General features: G+C 35.8%; 2 protein-coding genes across 2 annotated transcripts; both read left to right on the top strand.

Moving 5' to 3' along the window:
* Positions 1–3,891: 3,891 nt before the first annotated feature.
* On the top strand, positions 3,892–22,758 carry LOC141718757 (uncharacterized). The gene is made up of 10 exons (XM_074521142.1): positions 3,892–3,904; positions 4,057–4,152; positions 4,205–4,312; positions 4,424–4,483; positions 4,653–4,736; positions 4,850–4,924; positions 21,079–21,797; positions 21,962–22,073; positions 22,166–22,624; positions 22,736–22,758. The coding sequence occupies exons 1-10, from the start codon at positions 3,892–3,894 to the stop codon at positions 22,756–22,758; spliced, it is 1,749 nt and encodes a 582-aa protein (XP_074377243.1).
* An 81-nt stretch (positions 22,759–22,839) lies between these two features.
* On the top strand, positions 22,840–25,346 carry LOC141718756 (uncharacterized). Its single transcript, XM_074521141.1, has 6 exons — positions 22,840–22,988; positions 23,137–23,652; positions 23,839–24,122; positions 24,205–25,016; positions 25,119–25,187; positions 25,338–25,346. The coding sequence occupies exons 1-6, from the start codon at positions 22,840–22,842 to the stop codon at positions 25,344–25,346; spliced, it is 1,839 nt and encodes a 612-aa protein (XP_074377242.1).
* Positions 25,347–26,052: the final 706 nt, after the last annotated feature.

The following is a 26,052-nucleotide window of genomic DNA, read 5'->3' as shown; positions in this document are numbered from 1 at the left end:
ACTGAGTCCTTAATTCTTTCATGACTCTCAAATACTTGGCCATTGTATCATCCTTGGCCTCAAACTCTTCATTAACTTATGCAGCAACAAGTATTAGGTCTCCACAGACTTTAAGGTTCTTGGCCCTTACGGATCTAGAAAAACCTAAGCCGACTATCAAAGCTTCATATTCTGCTTCGTTGTTCGTAATTAGGAAGTCCAACTTTAAAGTGTACTCGATCATGAACCATTTGAGGCTCTGCAAGACTAAGCATGCACCATTAGATTTTGTTTTGGACACTTTTTTAAAATAGAGAGCCCAATACTCCTTCAGAGTCAAATCTTCATCTTTCTCTTTCTCCTCTCCATCTGGGGTTACTATCTCTTGCCCCCTGACTTCTTGGTCGCTAATGGTGCATTCGACTATGAAGTCTACTAAGGCCTGAGCCTTGATGGACGTTCGAGGCTTGTACTTCATATCAAATTCTCCGAATTCAGTTACCCACTTGATAAGCCTTCCACTGGATTTCGGGTTGTAAATATGTTCCTCAAAGGTTGGTCCATCAGGACTTCGATCTTGTGGTCCTGGAAGTATGATCGGAAACTTCCTTGAGGCTATTATCAGGGCAAGTGCAAACTTCTCAGTGATGGATTAGTTCATCTCAACTCCATGGAGTACCTCGCTCACATAGTAGATAGGCTTATAAACCTTCTGTTTTTCCTTTACTAGGACGACATTCACTGCTTGCTCAAAGACCGTGTTATACAAGTAAAGGATGTCCTCCGGACTAGGTATGGCCAATAACGGGGCTTTAGTCATGTATTTATTTAGCTATTCAAAGGCCTCTTGGTCCTCAGTTGTCCATTCAATATTTTTCACCTTCTTCAGGGTTTTGAAAAAGGGTAGACATTTGTCTCCAGACTTATAGATAAACCTCCTTAGAGCCGTAATTCTTCCAGTCAGCTTCTGAATGTCCTTTATAAAGTATTGTGGCTCCATATCTAGAATGGCTTTGATCTTATCAAGGTTGGCCTCAATTCCTTTTTCCGAGACCATGTGACCCAAAAATTTATCAGACCCCATACCGAAAGCGCACTTAGCAGGGTTTAACATCATCTTATGGTGTCTCAGCACTCGAATGCCTCTATGAGGTGATTAATATAATCACCCTTGTCTAGGATTTTGACCAACATGTCATTAATATAGACCTCCATGGTCTTTCCAATTAGATGGGTGAATATCTTATTCACCAATCTTTGATAAGTGGCTCCTGCATTCTTAAGTCCAAAATCCATAACAAGATAGAAAAAAACACCAAAATCAATTATGAATGATATTTTACAAGTGTCATCTTTGTGCTTTTTAATTTGATTGTAACCGCTGAATCCATTCATAAAATCAGCATCTCGTACTCAGCAGTGGCATCGACCACAGTATTAATCCTAGGTAGGGGTAGCAGTCCTTTGGCCATGCATCATTTAGATCAGTGAAGTCGATGCACATCATCCACTTTCCATTAGATTTCTTGACCAGCACAGGGTTAGCCAACCACTAAGGGAACTACACTTCCTCAATAAATCCAGGTTCTTAGAGCCTCTCGATGTAACACCCCTAAATCCGGGGTCAGGAATCTGGGTCGTCACGCTATCATTCAATCATGTATAACCTGTATTGATTCTATAATCCAATAGACCCCAATCACACACACACACACACACTTATTATAGCCTTAGAAATAATGTACCAAATGTAATCTTCTTTTATAACAACTCAAATGTACTGTACAAGATCTCAATCAATTATTTGTAATATCAATATGAGGTCACAATAATTACTACTAACATCTTATACCTAGTTGAATACTCTGGTCCACCTGAGATAAAGCTGTAAGAGATTCTCCCCATGATTGCAAGTGACTAAGTCCCACACCGGCATACTGGTAATCTGTTGTGTTGTTGTGACATTTAAAAGAAAGCAAGAGTGAGCAATAATGCTCATCCATAATAATCAACAGTATAAAAAGACTGTTAAAGAAATTATATTAATCCATATAGGGATATATATTTATTCAAAATAGTTTTCTTGGTGATACAAACTTCTTTTAAAAATAATGTTTTTGATTGACTTATTAGTCTACAATTACCTTAATGGTAAACCCAACACCTAGGCTCGGGTTACGGTATTACATCTCATTTCCAATTGGAAGAGTAGGACATTTACCGGAATCATCGCATATGATGATCAATCGTAATACGGAAATCTATAACCTTTTCTACTAGTAGAAGGACGACACCTTTATATCCCTGTTATCACCCTGGCCGCATTCGGGCTATTTGTCCCATTTCGAGTATGCACACACTTCACAGGTTCTTGAGTACACAGAGTACCTTCGCCTGTGATACCTTTGGTAGTCTCCCTAGTACTTGTAGTACTAGAGTCTACCTCTCCTAGTCCTTTGAAGAATCCTATTATATCCCAAGAACTCGAACGGCATTGAAGTTCCCCAAGCGTTTTAATTGTTAATAGGCACAATTCATCTCATAAGTATATATATGTACTTCCATGAATTTTCGGAGGAAGTACTAAGATGATGTGAGTTGTCCGTTGTCAATAGTTCCTTTTGATACTATAGTCAAAATATTTAAAATACGTTGAGATAATATTTTTTGACGATCTGAAAGTATTAGAATTATTTTCTGGAATTCAGAAAATATTCAAAATAGCTTTTATGATTTTTAAATCATATTAAATTATTTATTAAATATTTAATATTTAATAATAATTATTAAATAATTAAACCTCGAATAATTCTGTGTAAAATAATATTTGGAATAATATTTCTCAACTAATTTATGTTTAAGAAATTAAATTAATTTTTAATAAATATTAAATAATTGAGTTTAAAATCAAATAATCGTCGGAGAATACTTCTCCTTTTTGAATGAGTATCTGAAATAATATTCATTGTTCGAGTAATTAAATATAGTTGAGGGAATACAATATTTGAAAATCATTTTAAATAAATTCAACGTATTTAATAATTCGCAAGAGCACATCGAGTCCCTTGGAATAAGACACGGACTTTAATTGTCCAAAACATCTCCGGGAAGATTCTCAGGTTTTTAATTAATACAAGCTGACCAACTCTCAATCTATAAATTATACATCACGCTACTCACTAGCGTTAATATATTCTACGATATAAAACATCTCAGGAATACTTCCGGGTTTTCATCATATTATACCGACCGATCCTCGGTCTGAAATATACACCTCATATATACAACGCTACTCTCTAGCGGTATTAATTGAAATCCAGTACGTAATATTCATATACCAAAAACCACATATCATATGATATTATATATCACAATTCATAAAACATCGTACTACAATATCATGTATATATCTCAATTATTTGAAAACAAACACAACACAACAGTTCTTAAAATGAAGGATTTAAAAACTTGCCTGAAGTCCAAGATACGTGTTATGACTTCCACTCATTCTGAGTTTCCTATTCAACAAATATCATAATCTTAATTAGTATTCATAATCCCATCAACGAATTATCTATAATACCTAATCACTACTCCCTAATTTACCCATTTAACAATTTGGGTAAAAACATTTACCCAAATCCTATACATTTTGCTAGATCCATGGACTACCCAATTAAGTTCAATTGACCCATCTTAATCTATATGGTTATTATTTGAATTTCAAAAATAAATCTATATATAGAAAATGATTTGAACAAATAAAATCATGCATGATTTGCTCCAATTTGTTACATCATTTTCTCTCTCTTTTTCCAAATCATCCTGCCCCCCTCTCTCTCCCTCAGTCGACAGATTACAATGGAGTTACAGTACTGCTTCTGAACTTAAAAACCGTTCTTGGAGTTTACAATGCAATCTCAAGGTATTGCTTCTAAACCTTAGTGGCTCCATAACTGTTTTTGTTAGATTGTTTGATGTTTTTCCTTGGTGGCTCCAAAACTGTGTGGTTAGATTGTTTGATGTTTTCATGATAGAAACGGTACAGGACATTCTTCTCATTATGTCCAATTTCAGGAATCAAGCGTGTTCGTGGACGTAATATTGAGAAAACCTTGAATCCATCTGATGCCACCAGTGAACAAGGTATTAATCCTCATGATGATGCAGCATGTAAATATTTCCCTATTTATTTTTAACTGATTTGTTGATTTTGTCGAACCAGATACAAAATATAGGATTCGTGGGAGAAATGTCAATTCTATTCTTTCAGACAGGACTAATCTCCAGCCTATAGAGAATGATCAGGCTAAATCCGCCAACAATGATAGATGTACCCTATTGTTTTTCGAATTTTTACACGATATCTCATGTAACCGCTGTTATGATTCCTTATAAGTTATGTTGTATACATTAATAAGTTTTTCTTTACTCTTTTCTTTAGTTATACTTACATCTAATCCATTAAGTTTGCGTGAAGATGCATTGTTACGAGCAGTTAGTGGCAAGGAGATTTAGAAACTAGATATATTGTTTACCAAAGCCTCTTTCAGCCGATTAAATCCTAAGCAGAGCCAATGTATGTCGTGCACTTCAGATCATAAGAAACTCTATCCAAGGTTCACTCTATGAATTTCCTTATAGCTAATACCGTATATTTGTTACTTAAATAGTTACCAAACCTTCGCCGATCAAGCAAAGTTTGTGGACGACGAAAGAAGCACATCTCAGCCGTGGTCCTCTACAAGCAATTAACGGTAACTTGACATATGAAATAAACTATCCTGAACATTTATCGCAGAACAATCGTGTATATTATTACACCTCATATTGTATAACTACTTTTGTATCAATTCTAACATGGATGCAGGTAATTCTTTGTGCCATTCTCATCTAACACCTATATCAAGAGTTGATAACTTTAACAATGAATCGAAAGAATCAGGTTAGTTGTAATAACCCCAATTTTTGGGAAATTTTTGAAACCCTTATGAATAGTGTTTTTGCTGAATGAGAAAACTTTTCATGCCACACTATGTAGGGGTTCTGATATGGATATTCTGAGATTTTATTAGTACTTTATATGGGATATAAGTGTATGTAAAGATCGTCAGAATCCAAATCTGAACACTTTGATTTTTCCCGGAAATACACTAGATACGGAAAGATTTGAGAAAAAGGTAACAGGATAAAAAGGATTTAAATTAAAGGATTATAGGAGAGGATCATAAAAGGAATATAATATATTGAGAAAGGTTAAGGGAACCTAAGTAATAAGATCCCGGGTATGATCCTTCAAACGATAAACGAAAACGAAAGTTAAGCGAACCGTATAACAGCTCAGCGGTCATTAGGCAAACAATTAGGAAGTTAATCAAAGGGATTAGAGGGGATGATGTCACCCAACCAATGAGAAGAGGACAAGGAGGGGAGGATGACATCATGAGGATGACACAAGCATGACATGGGAAGGAAGGAGATGTGGTGGCTTTTTAACCACACAAAATCAAGGGCAACTAGGTAATTTACTAAAACAAACACAAAAACCAAGCAACCAAGCCAAGTAAATTCATTCTTCATCAAAAATCAAAAAGAACCAAGGCATTAGTTCTTCATTGCTCACGGCTTTTCACTATTCAAAAGGCAAGAAAAATTCAAAATCAAAGATCCAAGCTTCCTAAATTGGTAAGATAATTCCCTAACCATCTTCATGCTTAGTTAGGGCTATATCATGAGTTTAAGCCATTAATTCCTTCTCAATCTTCTTCATTTAATCAAAGAAGAAGACTATGAATAGTGTTTTCAAGTTTTTTAACTTGAAGTTTTCTTGTTTTCTTGAAGATCCAAGCTTTCCTAAGACTTCTCAAAGCTTCTTAAGGCTTCCTAGCTCCTCCCACCACTTCAAGGAAGGTATACCATCTCCAAACCCTAGATCCCTATGTATTATAAGATGATTTTAATTAGTAGGATGATATTGTAGCTTGTTGTGGTGATTTAGAGTTTGGGATTTGAATTGGTAGTGAAATGGAATGGTAAATGTTGTGGTTTTGATTAAAAGAACTTAAGTATGATTAAAGTTAAGCTTAGGCATAAGTATGAATGATTAAATTGAATTGGTTGGGGTTGTTATGATGTGATAAGGATGGATGTTGGTTGTATGTTGGATTTGAGGTTGGTTTGTGGTTGGTTTTGAATGGCTTAAAATTGGGAAATCGCGTAAACATAGCCGTCGTAACGTCCGATTTTCTTTGGACTGTTTTTGTGCATAGCATTAGGACCCGAGAACCCCCTGCTAGATTATGACCACTGCCATGATTAGATAGCTCATGTTACGAGCTTCGTTTTGATATGTAGTTCGTTCGATTCCGATGCACGGTTTAGGAGAAACGACCGTTTCAAGTAACGGCGTTTCGCGAACGAAACTTTTCCCCTCGCCTTACTTTGAAACATAGGTTAAAGACCAAAAAGGGTTAATTAATGCATGAAACATTTATGGTAAGTGTGTTAGGCAGTTGGTAAGACACTCGCGAAGGAATCGCCTTAAAACTCGTAAAGGTTAAATTATTAAAAATGGTGGAGCCGAGGGTACTCGAGTGACTTAAGAGAATCAGTAAGCGCAAAACAAGCGTTAGAGTCTAAGTTAGTTAAAGTATAGATTTACAAGTGATTTTGGTTTAATTCCAACTTACTTTTTGTTTATAGGTTACCAGACTCGTCTCGAGCCATTCGTAACCCCCAGTCGCTCAGGCAAGTTTTCTACCCGATATATTGTTGTTGTGATGTAAATATATGTATATGCATTATCTTGTGATAGTGCATGATTGTTATTAGCAAATTTTGTGATATATTGGAGCATGCTGATATGGTATATATGCATGTCTGTTTCGTAATCTGGTTATCTATCTATTGATTTCAATGCTTATAGTTGCATAATACCTATGCTAGAAATAAGCAAGTAGTTGCGTATACCCTTAGTATAGGGGATAAAAGGTGAACATATTTCTAAACCGGGAGTCGATGTTCCCGAGTATATTATATATATATATATATATATATTTATATATATATATATGGATATAGTTTTTAAAACTATGGATCGAATAAGGTTTATTCGATACCTTTATTTTACTTAATTGAATATTAATTTGAGTATTCATTCGAGGGCTTATGACTCAGTTTATTTTATTATTTGAATATTATTTGAATATTCATTCGAGGGCTTATGACTCAGTTTATATTATTATTGAATATTACTTGGATATTCATTTGAGGATGTATGACTCCTTTATTTTATGAATATTATTTATAGTATTCATTCGAGGTATTATGACTCCGCTTATTACTTAATAATATTCTTTATTGTATTAAAGAATAAGGTGTCGATAATCAAACTTACTTTTGATTATTCAAATAAAGATATTACTTTCGTATAAGTATATCTTTGATTATTTGCTATTCATTTCAAGTATAAGTTTTAATACTTCTACTTCAATTATTTTATAAAGATTATTCTTTATGGGAATATTATTTAAATAATAATATTCAGACATTTTCTAAATATTCTGGGGACTGATTTACTTCATTAAATCAGCTTCACTCCAAACATTCTTAAAAATGTTTTGCGAGTCTTCAAAATGATTTTTTTAAAAGTTAGAGCGGATCCCAAAACTCATTTTTTTTAAGATCCTCCTTTCGAAGGGGATTTAAATACTCGCTCAAAACCTGAGGGATCCGGCTCTGTGGTGTGTTTTATATTCGCAACAAGGTTGCTGTTTTGATAAATGAATTGATTACTTACCCAACACTCGGGAAGTAAAATTCTTGGAACAAGTTAATCCATTAACAGGCATTGCCTGGGAAATATCGGTGAGTTCTCCTTTCCAAATAGATACGACTTCTTGGTGGAGCCGTATCAACAAGTTTCTACTTGGGGAAAGTGGGGACAAGCTTTACATTTCAGAGTCATGGATTTCATCTGAACTAGGAGTGGCGTAAGTGGCCGAGTAGCGCCGGCCCAGCCTTATTATATTGGCCCAAATGGCCTGGAAGTTCCGCTAAGGCGGTCCATTCCTTAGGAGTTCAGTGTTCGGTTGACAAGTAAATCCGACAGGTTCTCCTCTACATGTAGAAAAAGGTGGGGTTGTACTACTACGACTGATCATCGTAAGTGGTCTTCCTGGCACGGCAAACTCCCGTAATGAGTTCATCATCCAATTGGATAATTCTGCAACACTACCCAGAGCACTTCGATAGAAAGGCTACGGTTGGGCGATTGTTGAGTGTTGGCAGGGTCAAGTTTTCAAAATGATGTTTACATCAAATGAAGTATCTCGTAACTTCATTTTATTTTGATAATATTTTAAAGATTTAATCTATTCAAATCTTGCCTTATAGTCTCATCTATGTGATGAACTTTTGAAGCTAATTATAACTTGAATGGTGGTAGTTCAAGTAGTATTTGGAAAAAAGATATAAGTATATTGGAGTATCTTGTAACTTCATCTTTTAAACTTATATCTAGTAAATGATTATCTTATGTATGACAAAGATTTTCAGAAAAATGTTGAGACAAGGTTAGATATATGAGATCACCTTGCAACGATATTTTTATACAGTTATACACTGGAACTCTGTGTGTATTATGCATGGAAGAGGACTTCCAATATTTTGAAAAGTATATATGTATGTATATATATACTGAATATTTTGCGACTTCATCGCATTAAGATATCAACTTGGTTCATTTCTTTTGACCAAGACTTTCATGAGTACTATGAGAAGGCTCATATATTGTTAATCATTATACATATTATTTTGGTGGGCTTGCTGCTCACCCTTGCTTTCTTCTTTCATCACACAACATCAGATAGACAAGATGAACTGGACTAAGCTCCCGATTCGCAAGAGGTTAGGAGACGTTCCGCAGTCTTCTAGAAGCACTGATGCCGCCATAGCTGAGGTAGGAACTACCAATAGGCTAGGCTTTCAACTTTTGATGTATCAGATTATGTATATTTATGAATTGTAATAATGGCAAAGAAATATAAATTTATTCAGAAACCTGTTTAAGGTGTATTGGCATATAATTGTGGAATAAAATGACTTGTGATTATTTTTGGATATTCATCTCTGAGACTATAACTTGTGGTGTGTGTGTTTATTGTGGGGTCACAGTACAGAGTAGTTGATTATTTATTAAGATTGGGTGTTGTTAAGGGAAATGGAACTCGTGACGACCCGGATCCCCGACCCCGGATCTGGGGGTGTTACAGAAATGGTATCAGAGCTAAGCGTTATAAACCTCAGAGATGATGGGACGTTAAGATAATAAGTTCACTAAGATAATAAGAACTCTTGCCAAGTTCATAGTCGGGCTACCTAACGTAGCACTGACAGATAAAACCCTTACGGGAACTCTTATAAGTATCGTGATAGTAACATAGTTCGTTCTCGTATAGGGCAGCGGAGCACCGAACCTTGAGGTTCAGGAGCATCAACATGAGGATGTTTTATTACAAGTTGGAGATCAAATTGTGAATCCGATGGAGTACCCTAATGAGGGACCGGATGAGGTTCAGATAGAGAATGTTGCGGTTGAGGATGTTATTCCGGAAAGGATTGTGGCTGAGGAGGATTTTATGGAGGATCCTGATGAGAATGAAGAGAGGACCGCTGAGGAACTGATGACCGTAGTCAGGGCGACTACCAGAGCAAGAATGGCCGCGAGGGTGGCACTAGAGGATGAAGAGTTACCAAGGGTACAAAGGTTAATGAGGGCAGAAGGAGTGGGGCCTTCCACGACCCCAATTATACCAGTATCAGACCCTCTTCCAGAGGCTCCTGTAGACATCCATGAGGTTCCACCAATTCCTGTCCCATCCCCTGTACAGAGCCCAGCACATACTGAGGAAATGCCACCTTTATCCCCTGAACCATTGTCACCTGATACCGTGCTTGGTTATCCATTTGGATCTCCTGGGTCTGCACCACCCGCACCCCATGGACTGCTAGATGCTACCACTCAGGCTTCTCTTATCGCCAATTATTATATGACTTTGGGTGGCCTGTCTGAGGCCCGTAATGTTAGGAGTGATCTGTTGGATCGACTTACTGCACCAAGGATTGAGGGCGGGATACTTCCGGCAGGATTAGCGTATAGCATGGAAAGGATTGAGGCTACCACCCGTGTTACAGCTAGAGGCCATCTTGAGGGTCAGGTCGATCCGGCTCTACTTGCGACTATCTTAGACCTCATCACCTCTGTGATGGAGCAGGTTAGGGATGTCGTGCGTGCTCACATCTCTTAATCCATGGTAGTGTGTAGAGCCAGAGCAATCAAACAAGGGTTTCATGTAGCACCGCTTTTGGAGGATTAGCCTAAGTTATGAATGATTAGTTTTAATGATGAGATGACTATCTACGGTAGTACTTTTGGGATAGGAGCGATAAGTTCAAATGATGTAACCCTCTGTAATATGTTCAGTTGTTGTACCCTCGAACAAATGGTTATGTATATATTCGTTAATTTCAGTTCAGGTCAGTTTGTTTGTGATAAATCACATTGTTAATTGCTCTGTTAACACTTAAGAGAGTGTCATGAAGTTTATCGAACTTAAGAATTCATGATTTGCAATCGTGCAAGGACTAAACGAAGGGGAAGACTTAAGCAAAGTAAGTAAGACAAATATCCGGAGATTCTCAAAATTTTCCAAGTAATATGCCCCCACAAGGAAAAAGATTAAGGGCAAACCTGGAACGTGATAATCAGGGAGGTTGCAATTAAGATATAAAGAACCCGGAATATAATAAAGTGGAAAATGAAGATTTTAAATTAAAAGATGACTCCAATTATGGGGAGTAGGAAGAAATATTTAGACTAAGAAAGCAAAAGTCGAGCGAGATAAGGAGACCCGAGACGGTACTCCTATACAGAAATTCATGAACCTGTCTAAACAGAACTTATATTTTATTCCCAACCACCACCTTGAGGAAACAATGTGGTGTGAAATTCTTTCATGACCTTTAAATCGCTAAGCTCTCAGAGTTCCAAGGAACAGGCTGACCCAGCCGAGGCAAGAACCTGGCTAAAGGAAATATAGGAATCATTTGAGATTCAAAATGATTGATGAACCACCAAAGACCGTTTTTGTCACTTACCCTCCTAAGAGAGAGACCACCCGTTGGTGAAAGACCAAGAAAGGCACGGAGCCAGAGGTTAGAATAAACTGATTTAAGTCCAGTCAATTGTTTTCGGGAAAGTAATTCCCAAAGATAAGGAGATAGTGTAAAAGCTTTAGAGCCAGAACAAAGGCAGAAAAGTATGATAAATTATGAATCTAAGTTGTAAAAGTTGTCAAGATTCGTTCTGAGGACACGAATCCAGAATGACGGGATGTTTGAAATCAATGCTTATATTGTGATTGGTTTGTGAAATAATGATAAGAGAAAGGAAAATAAAAAAAAACTGAAGTGGAAAGGAATATAAAGGCAATAGAGTTTGAGGAATGATAAGGGAGTTGGGTATGAGGAAACCTTAAAGACTCATAGCAATAGAAATAGAAAAGTATGTAATCGTCAGGATGATGATCCACCATGAGTTAAAATTGATGGTTGAAGGCATAAGAGATACATATATTGTACCCCCTTTAAGTTGGGAGGATTCGAGGAAACCTTGAGATAGTTCGAAGGATAAATATTGAGACACGGATAGACTGAGGAGACAAGAAAGTAAGAAATCAGGAAAAATTGGATGAAGGAAGTGACCTTCAATAATGTGAAATGTAAGACCGGTGGCTCGATACCCAGAAAGGGAGACGCCAGGTATGGGAGGTATCCCAACATTGAGGTGACTGTTGAGATAAACAACAAAAGTAAATAAGGAATTATTAAGAAGAAGTTCACGTTGAACATGACCAATATCTTCCAGAACATCCATGTTATCATTACCAAATCAGGAAAGAAAAGCGGATGACCATTGTTATCTTTTGGAGGCCATATGGATTGACCTCAATTTGAATAAGGATGCTATTATGAAGATAGGTATAGACTATCGAGGTGGGAATGATGAATAAGATAATCTATCAAGGATATATGACTTGATTTATCCATGGAAGGACGCAGGTACCTTTTAAAGGTGGAATTAAGGATAGAACATTGGTAACTTAAAATGAATCCTAGGGGACTGCATAAAGGTTGGCATGTCACCCTTAATAGGGACAGTATGAGTTTTGACAGTATGATTGGGAAAGGGTTAAGGTAACAACAACCTTTAAGAATCAGTGGAGAAATTTTTCAGAAGAATATAGACAATGGTTCTAGTATTAGTAAATGATATTGTGATATGCCCTGTATCTAGGGAATACAGGAGGAACGATTGAAGGATAACCTTAGAGGTTTTACAAGGAGAAAGGTAATATTCAAAATTCTCAAGAATAGAAATGTTGATAAAGGAAATATGACGTAATTATAATGTTGCCAAGTGAGGCACGTGCTAAACCACGAGAAAGTATGGATCGAACCAGTAATGGTCGAAATTGTTCAGGGCAATTAGGACTTAAGATAAAAGATGTTCTAATTATGATTGAGCGTCAGTCATGACAGTGATTAACCTCTAAAGACTGAGGCAATAACTTATGGAAAAATGGTGATTTTTTTTACTCATCAGATTTTAAGGAAAACATCTTCACATAAGCTGTGATTGAAATAAGGTAGAAAATTTATTTGGAGGTGGTTAAAATGACATTGACTGTAAGGAAATTTTACTATCAGGAAAGGCTAAAGAGGTGGCCGACACTTTAAAGGTAAGAGGATAATTATAGGCGCTTGTGCCAAAAGAATACAGTGATGATGGTTAAAACTGTGAAGGTTGTATTATGGTTTGGAAGATTGACATTCCTCCTGATGACTGTGCAATACCCAGCCGTAATAGTAGTTGGTAAAGGTTTAATTCGTGTAATCGCCATGAACGGGCTATCTATCTTATAAGGTCCTATCTTGAGATAAGCCAGAACCATGTTTCAAAAAGGACTAGATGAACCCTTGAGTTAATTCTTCTATTTAGGGCGTATGATTAAGAATAGTATTAACCTGCTATCGTTGCTTCGATTGAAACTCTTCTGCACTTTTATTTGCTTCATGTCATGTATGTATGTCAGGATCAGGAGTGTTCTTCATGAATCAGGAGTGGTGATTATGTTACCTCCTTAGAATGATTTGATACGACATGGATAGACTCCGTATGGTTAGCTATTAAGACTTCATGGAAAATGAATGACTACAGTAGGTCAGTGGTGGACCATAGTAAGGCAGCAATGATTCTGCGAGTAATGAGCTGATTACAACCGTGAGAGTTGTATTGGAATGGGTGTTGAGATTGAGTACCACTAATCGGGTCGTGGTAGTGTATAAGTTATCATTGATAGACTAATTAAGTAGAGTATCTACCTAGTGAATAATTATTCTTTCTTATCAATAGAGAGTCGTATTATTATACGAGGAAGGTTACGGTGCAAGCATAGAATTCTAGTAACGATGATGTATAGAATGAGATCCCAGATTCGATTTTCGATGTCGAGGAAGTTTCAAAGGTGATTATGTATAAGCTCGAGGAAGAGTGTGGGTCCATAGAATGATGGACGGGATAGCGAAAATATTTAGGCACGTGAAATGCGATGCTATAATACTTGATGTTGATATAAATACATATATGTTTTGTTCTTCTATGACAAACCTATATAGTTCAGAGGTAGATTCCAAGCCAGATATTTTATGGCAATAAATTTTTTTTTATGAATATACAATTCTCTTCAATTCGTTCTTTTCTCTTCTTTTCATTTCATGTAAGCTGAGAAGAACAACCCTTCCAGAAGGGGAGGTATTGCCGAATGACTATCTATCTGTGTGATAGAAGCCGAGTAGGATACCAGCTATTGTTTAATTGCTTGTCAAGTACTAAAGGCTGGCCACCTTCTGTACTAACTATGCGATATAACAAGTGTTCATGATCATAGTGATCTCTCAACAAATTCATTTACTTCTATTTGATTGATCAAATTTTGGAAAATAGAAACAACTGAAAAAGGAGTAATAAAGTGGTGGTAGTATGCGGAATGGGAACACATTCGTGATACTAAGGTTGACGTGGTTATTAAAAGGTTATAGAACGCTAACGAGCAAAAGTATAACCAGTATAATATTAGGAACGGAAGGTAGTAGCGATTACGAACTGGAAAAGAATGGGTATTGAGAAGCAGAAGCTCTAATGCTAAAAGCAATAATGAGAGTCTGTGCAATAGACTTGAAAGAATTTGGAATGATCACTTAATTCGGATTGAGTTATCTTACGACAATAGATCATATGTCATTATCGAGATGTCGCCTTATGAGATCCTTGAGGGAAGACAATGTCGATCTCCCTTATGTTTGGATGAAGTTGTAGAGCGCAAGATGCTCGGACCCGCAGTAGTCCAAAGGACCAAGGATATGATAGATCTAATCAGAGGACGGCTGGTAGTAGCCCAAGATGGACATGATAAGTATGTTGATTTGACACGAAAGGATAAAGAGTATGAAATAGGGGACCTAGTAATGTTATAGGTATCCCTTGGAAAGGATTGATGAGGTTCGGAAAGAAAGGAAAGCTAAGTCTACAATTTGTTGGACCCTTGGATATATTAAGACGTTTGGAAAGTTAGCATATGAGCTAGCCCTAACCCCGAACATGTAGCAGGTCGTAACGTGTTTCACGTATCAATATTAAGGAAGTGTAATTCAGATGCCAGATAAATAGAGGCATATGAGCGCATAGATATGCGACCCGATGTAACCTATATGGAGCAACCAGGAAGGGTTATAGAGTGAAAAGGAACAAGTGCTTAGGAGAAGGATTATCAAACTAGGCAGAGTTTGGTGGTAGAACCACAATGTGGGAAAATTGACTCGAGAGTTAGAAAGTGTAATGCTAAGAAAGTATCCCTATTTGTTTTCTATCTGATTCCGGGACGGAATCCTTTTAAGGAGGGGAGACTGTAATAACCCCAATTTTTGGGAAATTTTTGAAACCCTTATGAATAGTGTTTTTGCTGAATGAGAAAACTTTTCATGCCACACTATGTAGGGGTTCTGATATGGATATTCTGAGATTTTATTAGTACTTTATATGGGATATAAGTGTATGTAAAGATCGTCAGAATCCAAATCTGAACACTTTGATTTTTCCCGGAAATACACTAGATACGGAAAGATTTGAGAAAAAGGTAACAGGATAAAAAGGATTTAAATTAAAGGATTATAGGAGAGGATCATAAAAGGAATATAATATATTGAGAAAGGTTAAGGGAACCTAAGTAATAAGATCCCGGGTATGATCCTTCAAACGATAAACGAAAACGAAAGTTAAGCGAACCGTATAACAGATCAGCGGTCATTAGGCAAACAATTACGAAGTTAATCAAAGGGATTAGAGGGGATGATGTCACCCAACCAATGAGAAGAGGACAAGGAGGGGAGGATGACATCATGAGGATGACACAAGCATGACATGGGAAGGAAGGAGATGTGGTGGCTTTTTAACCACACAAAATCAAGGGCAACTAGGTAATTTACTAAAACAAACACAAAAACCAAGCAACCAAGCCAAGTAAATTCATTCTTCATCAAAAATCAAAAAGAACCAAGGCATTAGTTCTTCATTGCTCACGGCTTTTCACTATTCAAAAGGCAAGAAAAATTCAAAATCAAAGATCCAAGCTTCCTAAATTGGTAAGATAATTCCCTAACCATCTTCATGCTTAGTTAGGGCTATATCATGAGTTTAAGCCATTAATTCCTTCTCAATCTTCTTCATTTAATCAAAGAAGAAGACTATGAATAGTGTTTTCAAGTTTTTTAACTTGAAGTTTTCTTGTTTTCTTGAAGATCCAAGCTTTCCTAAGACTTCTCAAAGCTTCTTAAGGCTTCCTAGCTCCTCCCACCACTTCAAGGAAGGTATACCATCTCCAAACCCTAGATCCCTATGTATTATAAGATGATTTTAATTAGTAGGATGATATTGTAGCTTGTTGTGGTGATTTAGAGTTTGGGATTTGGAATGGTAGTGAAATGGAATGGTAAATGTTGTGGTTTTGATTAAAAGAACTTAAGTATGATTAAAGTTAAGCTTAGGCATAAGTATGAATGATTAAATTAAATTGGTTGGGGTTGTTATGATGTGATAAGGATGGATTTTGGTTGTATGTTGGATTTGAGGTTGGTTTGTGGTTGGTTTTGAATGGCTTAAAATTGGGAAATCGCGTAAACATAGCCGTCGTAACGTCCGATTTTCTTTGGACTGTTTTTGTGCATAGCATTAGGACCCGAGAACCCCCTGCTAGATTATGACCACTGCCATGATTAGATAGCTCATGTTACGAGCTTCGTTTTGATATGTAGTTCGTTCGATTCTGATGCACGGTTTAGGAGAAACGACCGTTTCAAGTAACGGCGTTTCGCGAACGAAACTTTTCCCCTCGCCTTACTTTGAAACATAGGTTAAAGACCAAAAAGGGTTAATTAATGCATGAAACATTTATGGTAAGTGTGTTAGGAAGTTGGTAAGACACTCGCGAAGGAATCGCCTTATAACTCGTAAAGGTTAAATTATTAAAAATGGTGGAGCCGAGGGTACTCGAGTGACTTAAGAGAATCAGTAAGCGCAAAACAAGCGTTAGAGTCTAAGTTAGTTAAAGTATAGATTTACAAGTGATTTTGGTTTAATTCCAACTTACTTGTTGTTTATAGGTTACCAGACTCGTCTCGAGCCATTCGTAACCCCCAGTCGCTCAGGCAAGTTTTCTACCCGATATATTGTTGTTGTGATGTAAATATATGTATATGCATTATCTTGTGATAGTGCATGATTGTTATTAGCAAATTTTGCGATATATTGGAGCATGCTGATATGGTATATATGCATGTCTGTTTCGTAATCTGGTTATCTATCTGTTGATTTCAATGCTTATAGTTGCATAATACCTATGCTAGAAATAAGCAAGTAGTTGCGTATACCCTTAGTATAGGGGATAAAAGGTGAACATATTTCTAAACCGGGAGTCGATGTTCCCGAGTATATTATATATATATTTATATATATATATGGATATAGTTTTTAAAACTATGGATCGAATAAGGTTTATTCGATACCTTTATTTTACTTAACTGAATATTAATTTGAGTATTCATTCGAGGGCTTATGACTCAGTTTATATTATTATTGAATATTACTTGGATATTCATTTGAGGATGTATGACTCCTTTATTTTATGAATATTATTTATAGTATTCATTCGAGGTATTATGACTCCGCTTATTACTTAATAATATTCTTTATTGTATTAAAGAATAAGGTGTCGATAATCAAACTTACTTTTGATTATTCAAATAAAGATATTACTTTCGTATAAGTGTATCTTTGATTATTTGCTATTCATTTCAAGTATAAGTTTTAATACTTCTACTTCAATTATTTTATAAAGATTATTCTTTATGGGAATATTATTTAAATAATAATATTCAGACATTTTCTAAATATTCTGGGGACTGATTTACTTCATTAAATCAGCTTCACTCCAAACATTCTTAAAAATGTTTTGCGAGTCTTCAAAATGATTTTTTTAAAAGTTAGAGCGGATCCCAAAACTCATTTTTTTTAAGATCCTCCTTTCGAAGGGGATTTAAATACTCGCTCAAAACCTGAGAGATCCGGCTCTGTGGTGTGTTTTATATTCGCAACAAGGTTGCTGTTTTGATAAATGAATTGATTACTTACCCAACACTCGGGAAGTAAAATTCTTGGAACAAGTTAATCCATTAACAGGCATCGCCTGGGAAATATCGGTGAGTTCTTCTTTCCAAATAGATACGACTTCTTGGTGGAGCCGTATCAACAAGTTTCTACTTGGGGAAAGTGGGGACAAGCTTTACGTTTCAGAGTCATGGATTTCATCTGAACTAGGAGTGGCGTAAGTGGCCGAGTAGTGCCGGCCCAGCCTTATTATATTGGCCCAAATGGCCTGGAAGTTCCGCTAAGGCGGTCCATTCCTTAGGAGTTCAGTGTTCGGTTGACAAGTAAATCCGACAGGTTCTCCTCTACATGTAGAAAAAGGTGGGGTTGTACTACTACGACTGATCATCGTAAGTGGTCTTCCTGGCGCGGCAAACTCCCGTAATGAGTTCATCATCCAATTGGATAATTTCTGCAACACTACCCAGAGCACTTCGATAGAAAGGCTACGGTTGGGCGATTGTTGAGTGTTGGCAGGGTCAAGTTTTCAAAATGATGTTTACATCAAATGAAGTATCTCGTAACTTCATTTTATTTTGATAATATTTTAAAGATTTAATCTATTCAAATCTTGCCTTATAGTCTCATCTATGTGATGAACTTTTGAAGCTAATTATAACTTGAATGGTGGTAGTTCAAGTAGTATTTGGAAAAAAGATATAAGTATATTGGAGTATCTTGTAACTTCATCTTTTAAACTTATATCTAGTAAATGATTATCTTATGTATGACAAAGATTTTCAGAAAAATGTTGAGACAAGGTTAGATATATGAGATCACCTTGCAACGATATTTTTATACAGTTATACACTGGAACTCTGTGTGTATTATGCATGGAAGAGGACTTCCAATATTTTGAAAAGTATATATGTATATATATATACTGAATATTTTGCGACTTCATCGCATTAAGATATCAACTTGGTTCATTTCTTTTGACCAAGACTTTCATGAGTACTATGAGAAGGCTCATATATTGTTAATCATTATACATATTATTTTGGTGGGCTTGCTGCTCACCCTTGCTTTCTTCTTTCATCACACAATATCAGATAGACAAGATGAACCGGACCAAGCTCCCGATTCGCAAGAGGTTAGGAGACGTTCCGCAGTCTTCTAGAAGCACTGATGCCGCCATAGCTGAGGTAGGAACTACCAATAGGCTAGGCTTTCAACTTTTGATGTATCAGATTATGTATATTTATGAATTGTAATAATGGCAAAGAAATGTAAATTTATTCAGAAACCTGTTTAAGGTGTATTGGCATATAATTGTGGAATAAAACGACTTGTGATTATTTTTGGATATTCATCTCTGAGACTATAACTTGTGGTGTGTGTGTTTATTGTGGGGTCACAGTACAGAGTAGTTGATTATTTATTAAGATTGGGTGTTGTTAAGGGAAATGGAACTCGTGACGACCCGGATCCCCGACCCCGGATCTGGGGGTGTTACATTAGTCCACTCTGTGATGTTTGTGTTTATTTTTTAATGTAATATTAGTTTTTGTACCTATACCGTATAGTGGACTTGAATCTGTGTAATTGAAATTAAGTAACATACAAGCACATACTTTGCCATATTATTTATGTTCAAATATGGAGTCAACCAATTTAATACATGGAAATGTCTCAAAGCGCTTGGTAGAGTATATAGTTTTTGATTTATATCATACCCTGATTGGCAGGGTATGTAAGTGAAAATGAGGAAATTATAAATAATTTACTACCAGATATTCCGGTTCAAATATGCAGTCAACCAATTTCTGGAGAAGACTGTATGCGTATGGTAAATTAAAGTAATCAGACTATATGCAGTATTTACACTGCCATGCCTGGTAAGCTTCCTAAACTTGGTTTTTTGGAATGGCGATACTGAAAGCTCACAATTCCTGTTGATCATGCAGATTCAGGCGACAGTGATTACTACCCCATTGGTAATGAAATTTTATATACAAAACATTTGTCAATGTCAAATCTCCACGACGTTGTGGTTGACAATGATTTCCAACCAAGTTTTGAACTTCTGGCTAACATTTGATGTGAGGTCAATACTGTTCCAAGATCAAATCCCCACCTTACCCAGCCTGGTAAGCAATAATGACTGAGTATCTACTGAGGAAATGTTACATATTTCATTTGCTAATATAAAATTCTTGATTGGAAATTAGATCAAAATAAGAAAGTGAGGGTGCGTGGAAAGCATTACAGTTCCAAGGATCATAATGTATTCCGATCTACACTGCCACAAAATACAAGTTTGAGCGAAACCATTTTATACACTCCTGAAAGAAACACGTCACCTTTGGATGCTTCCCACACATCAGGCAAGGCTTGATAAATTATCAAGTGAACACAACTTAGATACGTAAATTAAATGTTATTAACTGTCACAATTATGTTTGTTTTTTCCAGATAAAAACAAAGTTAGCGTGCGTGGCAAGAAATAACTCACCAAAAAAAGCAATATTCTGTAGTGCAGTGCCATCTTCTTATACATGATTATTCGATAATTTGATATACACTCCCGCTGGGAACAAATCTCATTCAGAATGTACTCAAACATCAGGTCAATATTTGTAATAATTCTTAATTGAACAATAACTATACAAACTATCTTAATCATAACTTGCCATAAATTTTTACATAATTGAACTAATGTTCTATATCTCTAATTATTGATTTATTATAAGTTTTGTAGGTGTTCATATATATGGAGAAACATGTGCAAATCTTAAAACTCTGTGTGCACGTAAACTACAATCCATAGAGTTTTCAGGTGCAGTTCACATATATGTGCGTACATTAATGTATACTATTAGATTGATAAGTATCCAATATGTTTAGTTCACAAGTTTACAAATAATGTATTTGTTACAGCATGTCAGATGAGAAAACAGGAAACTCCAGGAACATGTCAAAGTGATAAAAGTGTAGTCACTTTCTCATTGCCTGCATTCACAGTGCATAAATGATCGCGGAAATCTCTTAACCCAGATGGATTACAAACTGGAGAACATCTAACTAAAAAAGTTTATGGTAGAATAAGTCCAGGTCCTTCAACGTTCGATACATCATCCGTAAAAAGTACTTTTGAGCGAGGAGAAAGTTCAGGGTCTAAAACTTATTATCTGACTTTAACAGTGTTGATGATTTTGACAGCAGTGACAGTGACTATTTATCCAGCGGTATGAATTTAGATTTCACACACTACATACTAACCTGTAAATTCTATATATTTTTTGCATTGCTCACTTTCTGACGAATTGCAATTTTTGTAGGTGACTGTGAGGATATTGATGTAGATTTATCTGACAATACTATGCCTAAGTGGAGTGAGTACCTTGATATTGGTGCTCCTGATAAAATTTGTTCAAAATGTCAGGCGATCATGTGGAATCAAGAAAAGAACAATAAATCTGCACCAAGAAAGCCTCCAACTTTTTCTCTTTATTGTAAAAATGGTCAGATAACTCTTGATAAAGAAAAGCAACCTCCTAAACCTCTTGCTACACTCCTTAGTGGTGCATCCCGTTTTAGGGATTTCAAGCAAAATATTAGAATATACAACTGTATGTTTGCGATGTCTTCCACCGGAGGAAAAATTGATCATAGTATCAATCGTGGCGGTGCTCCTTATTGTTTCAAGGTCAAAGGTGTAAATTACCATAGTATAGGAAGCTTTGTACCACTTGATGGTGCAATCCCTAAATTTTGTCAACTCTACATATATGACACTGAAGATGAAGTGAACAACAGAATAAACGCCGTTAAAGGAGGAAATGATTCGGTTGATGAGGGTATCGTACAGTCTTTATTAGAAATGTTGGATAAATATAATCGTCTGGTCAAAGGTTTTCGTATGGCACGTGAACGGATTGAACATAATGCAGTTGATGAATTCATATTGGTTCTAATAGCTTCTCCTTCAGCATCTGGTCGACCTAACCATATTTTCCCATCAAATGAAGTTGTCGGATTGATTGTCACAGACGACTATGTAAAAGGATGCAGGGATACAATAATCCATTGAAGAACCAATGGATTGGAGAAGATATATGAAATCGATCCACGATTTATGCAACTACAATATCCTCTTCTTTTTCCTCATGGAGACATTGGATTTTACCGCAAATCCCTGCAAATATAACTTATAAAAAACAGCCCAAACACACTCAGTTTGTAGAAAATGAAGATCCAGAGGAAAAGGGAGATAGAGAATTCATCACGATGAAAGAGTATTATAATTATAAACTTATGATTCGACCTTCAGAAGGTATATTCTTTATCTGCACTTTGTTTTAGTACATATTCTTTAATATTCTCTCAACTTTACAAAGAATTAAGCATTTAATCATGAGTTTACAGGTTTGACTCCACATCTCGGAGGTCGTTTATGGAAGCTATATGTGGTGGATGCATTTACTGCAATGGAGCAATACAGACTTGACTGGATCAGAGATAACCAGAAAACGATTCGTTCATATTTGTACCATAATATACGGGATGCACTACAAAAGGGTGATAGTAATCCTGAAAATGTAGGCAAAGCAACAATTTTACCTGCCTCATTTACTGGTAGTAAAAGGTACATGAATCAGTATTTTAAGGACGCATTGGCCATCCGTCGAATGCTTGGCCACCCATCAATGTTTCTTACGATGACCACAAATACAAAATGGCCTGAAATACAACAGATGTTAAAGTTTTTACCCGGTGTTAATGTTGTTGACACTTCAGACGTGGTTGCAAGGGTTTTTAAAATAAAAGTTGACCAGATGGTTGATCAAATCAAAAATAAAAATTGTTTTGGAAGTTGTATAGGAGGTATTAAAATATGAAAGCTTTTTCTGATGATTTAATTTTACACTTTGATAATAAAATGACATGTATAGAAATCATACTATTTTTCTAATTTAATACCTTGGCATTTTACAGTGATGCACGTCAAAGAGTTTTAAAAGCGTGGACTGCCACATGCTCACATGCTTATTTGGTTGCATCCAAACGATCATCCAAAGACCACGGACCAAATAGATAAAATGGTGTCTGCAGAAATTCCTGATCCAAGTATTGATCCTGTTAGATACGAAGCTATAAAGAATTACATGATTCATGGACCATGTGGAAGTGATTGTGTTAATTCTCTATGTATGGGTAAAGGCAGTTGTACTAAACATTTTTCTAAAAGGTAAATCGTCATTATTTACACCATAGTTGTACTAAACAATTTCCTAAAATGTAAATCTTTGTCATTTACACCATACTCAATGAATTTATTATAACAGTTCATATACTTAATGACATTAAATTATAAAAAAAATTATCATTTTTAACAGGTATAATTCTCACACATTCTTCGATGACTGTGGCTTTCCTATTTACAAAAGAAGGAAAACAGGAATTACTGTAAACAAAAAGGGAATTGAGCTGGATAATCATTATCTTGTCCCATACAATCGAGATCTTCTAATAAGATTTCAATGTTACACAAATCTAGAGATTTGTAACAACTCAAGATCACTGAAATATTTATTCAAGTATTGCCTGAAAGGACACGATACCGCAACCATGTGTCTGAGGGAAAAAACAACCGCCAAGACTGTCGCCACAACACCAATCACTCTGGAGAAATGTCCGATTAATGAAGTTAAACATTACTTAAATGGTAGATATGTTTGTGCATCTGAAGCATCCCGGAGGATATTTGGTTTTGACATCCATTCCCGTTGGCCTTCAGTTGAACGTTTGTCAATACATCTACCAAATAAAAAGCACATGTCATTCAGGAACTCACAAAATCTACATGAGGTGTGCGATAATGCAGGATCCAAAAAAAGCATATTAGAAGCATGGTTTGATGCAAACAGAATATATCCAGAGGCCAAAAATTTCACCTATTCAGAATTCCCAAGCAAGTTTACCTAGCATCCACAAGCAGGTTCCTGGAAACCGAGAAAAAAAGGTGATGTCATTGGTAGGCTTTCTGAAGTACATTCATCCAGAGTTGAATTATTATATCTCTGCATGCTCTTGCTTAGGATTAAAGGTGCTATTTCTTTTGATGATTTGAAGACAGTCCACAACCATATTCATATATCTTTTCATGAAGCTACAGCTGAATATTTACATACATCCATGCCTCCACAACTCCGTGCAATGTTTGTCAACATTGTAGTTTACAGTCCAATTTCTCATCCACGTAGTCTTTGGGATACTCATTGGCGATGCATGTCGGATGATATTGTTCTTATGAGACGACACCTCACTAACAATCCAAATCTTTGTCTATCAGATTATGATATCCAGAATTACGCTCTTACAGGTATGATTTTTAATAATTCTTTCATCCCTGTCATTTTCCCGTATGTAACTAAAAGGATAAATTTTATATACATTTATTCCAGAGATTGAGAAATTGTTGAACGATATTGGTAAAAGCCTGAGAAACTTCCCAGATATGCCATTTTCGGGAGAAGCATATTTTTCCAACTCTGACAATAGGCTAATTCTTGAGGAAACATCCTATGACATAGAAGAAATGAAGAAAATCCATGAAAAAAATCATAGTCTTCTGAATGATGAACATAAGAGAGTCAATGATTCAATTCTTGACAATATCAAGCATAAAAAAGGTGGTGTTTTCTTTGTTTACGGGAGTGGAGGTTGTGGAAAGACTTTCTTTTGGCAAACACTATGTTGTCGATTACGGTCGGAGCATAAGATTGTGCTTCCTGTGGCCTCATGTGGTATAGCTGCCGTGTTGCTTCCCGGTGGAAGAACCACACACTCCTGCTTTCATATTCCTCTTAAACTTGATGAACATTGTTCTGCCGGGTTAAGACATGGGACCGATATTTCCGAGCTCATTCAACAAACTGATTTAATAATTTGGGACGAGGCACCTATGCAATATCGTCATGCATTTGAATGTGTTGATCGATCCTTGAGAGATATTATGTCTACTGTTGATAAAAGAAGAGCGAAAAAGCCATTTGGTGGTATAACCATTATTTTTTGTGAAGATTTTCGGCAAATACTTTCAGTTATTCCAAAAGCGTCAAGAGTTGAAGTAGTTTGCGCTACCCTCAATAAATCCAAGCTTTGGGATTCTTGTGAAGTATTTTTATTGAAGCAAAACATGCGGCTTAATGCAAGAAATACAAAATCGGAGAATAAAATTATCGCTGAAGGTTATTCCAATAACATTAGTACTGAAGTGAGTGAATTATGTTGTTGTTTTACATTTTCTCTTTGAACATTAATTTTTCTTGATTAATAAATCCTCGGGCTTTCTTATCAACGATATGTGTATATGTAGTACTCGGAAGCTGACGACATGCACATAACTCCAGGCTCGGCTAAATCTGTTAACAAAAAAATTAAAAAGGTATTCATATTACTATCATCTTATGTTAAACATCCTATTTTCTCATATACCATGGTTCCCTTTTTCACTAAACAATCAATTTATTTATTTATCACTCTAAAACTTAGAAGTTATAATTTATTTACTGAATCATTCCCTTTGTGATTGCAGGAAGGTTGATATCATTATTCAACTATGAGGATTTTGAAGAAATTTCAATTTGTTTATTCTAGAAATAATTTTTAACAGTATCATTCAAGTGACAATATTTGTTGTTCCAATTGCCAATATTAGTTATACTCTGTTTCCATGGATTGTTATCCATGTTTTTTGATACTGATCCTTTATTAATATGAGCTCTGCCTAGACACATATATACGAATTTGATTTTCAATAATTATAGGGTAACTTATTCATCTTCTATTAATGAATTATGATACCACCATAATTTTAGTGTATTGTAGTTCTTATTTATCATGGATTATGTCATACACCTTTTGTGTTACAGTCAATGTCTTTTTTGGACATAAACGATTTAGTGGATAAATTTTAGAATTCTAGCATATAGGACATTTTTTTAATATGACAAATTAATTTTAACATTATACAATTTTATGTGTTTTTTAACCTGAATATACTCAAAGTAAGCTCCTTAATTTTTAAATCCTGTACAACATGATATATAACAACCGTATTCTGATGACTCTTACAAATTTATCTTAATGCTAGTTTGTTGAGGAATGTGATAAAAGTTGCCAAATATTTTGTGATTGATACGGAATGCCATAGCCTATCAAAATTAGGCTAACTTCCTGCAATCAAGATGACAACATATTCCTAAAAAAATGTTGTGATTGAGTATCTCTATCATATTCAAACCCGATCC

This window comes from Apium graveolens, chromosome 4 (genome assembly GCF_009905375.1).
Source record: "Apium graveolens cultivar Ventura chromosome 4, ASM990537v1, whole genome shotgun sequence".
NCBI classification, from domain to species: Eukaryota; Viridiplantae; Streptophyta; class Magnoliopsida; order Apiales; family Apiaceae; genus Apium; species Apium graveolens.
This window is presented reverse-complemented; position numbering and strand designations above follow the sequence as displayed.

Excerpts from the sequence above, each read along its gene's own strand:
- LOC141718757 (XM_074521142.1), top strand. Across the intron at positions 4,484-4,652 it reads ATTGTTACGAGCAGTTAGTG|TTACCAAACCTTCGCCGATC; the intron begins GCAAGGAGATTT and ends TTACTTAAATAG. Across the intron at positions 4,925-21,078 it reads CAATGAATCGAAAGAATCAG|GTGACTGTGAGGATATTGAT; the intron begins GTTAGTTGTAAT and ends CAATTTTTGTAG.
- LOC141718756 (XM_074521141.1), top strand. The coding sequence starts at position 22,840 with ATGGTGTCTGCAGAAATTCCTGATCCAAGTATTGATCCTGTTAGATAC. Across the intron at positions 24,123-24,204 it reads CCAGAATTACGCTCTTACAG|AGATTGAGAAATTGTTGAAC; the intron begins GTATGATTTTTA and ends CATTTATTCCAG. Across the intron at positions 25,017-25,118 it reads CCAATAACATTAGTACTGAA|TACTCGGAAGCTGACGACAT; the intron begins GTGAGTGAATTA and ends GTGTATATGTAG.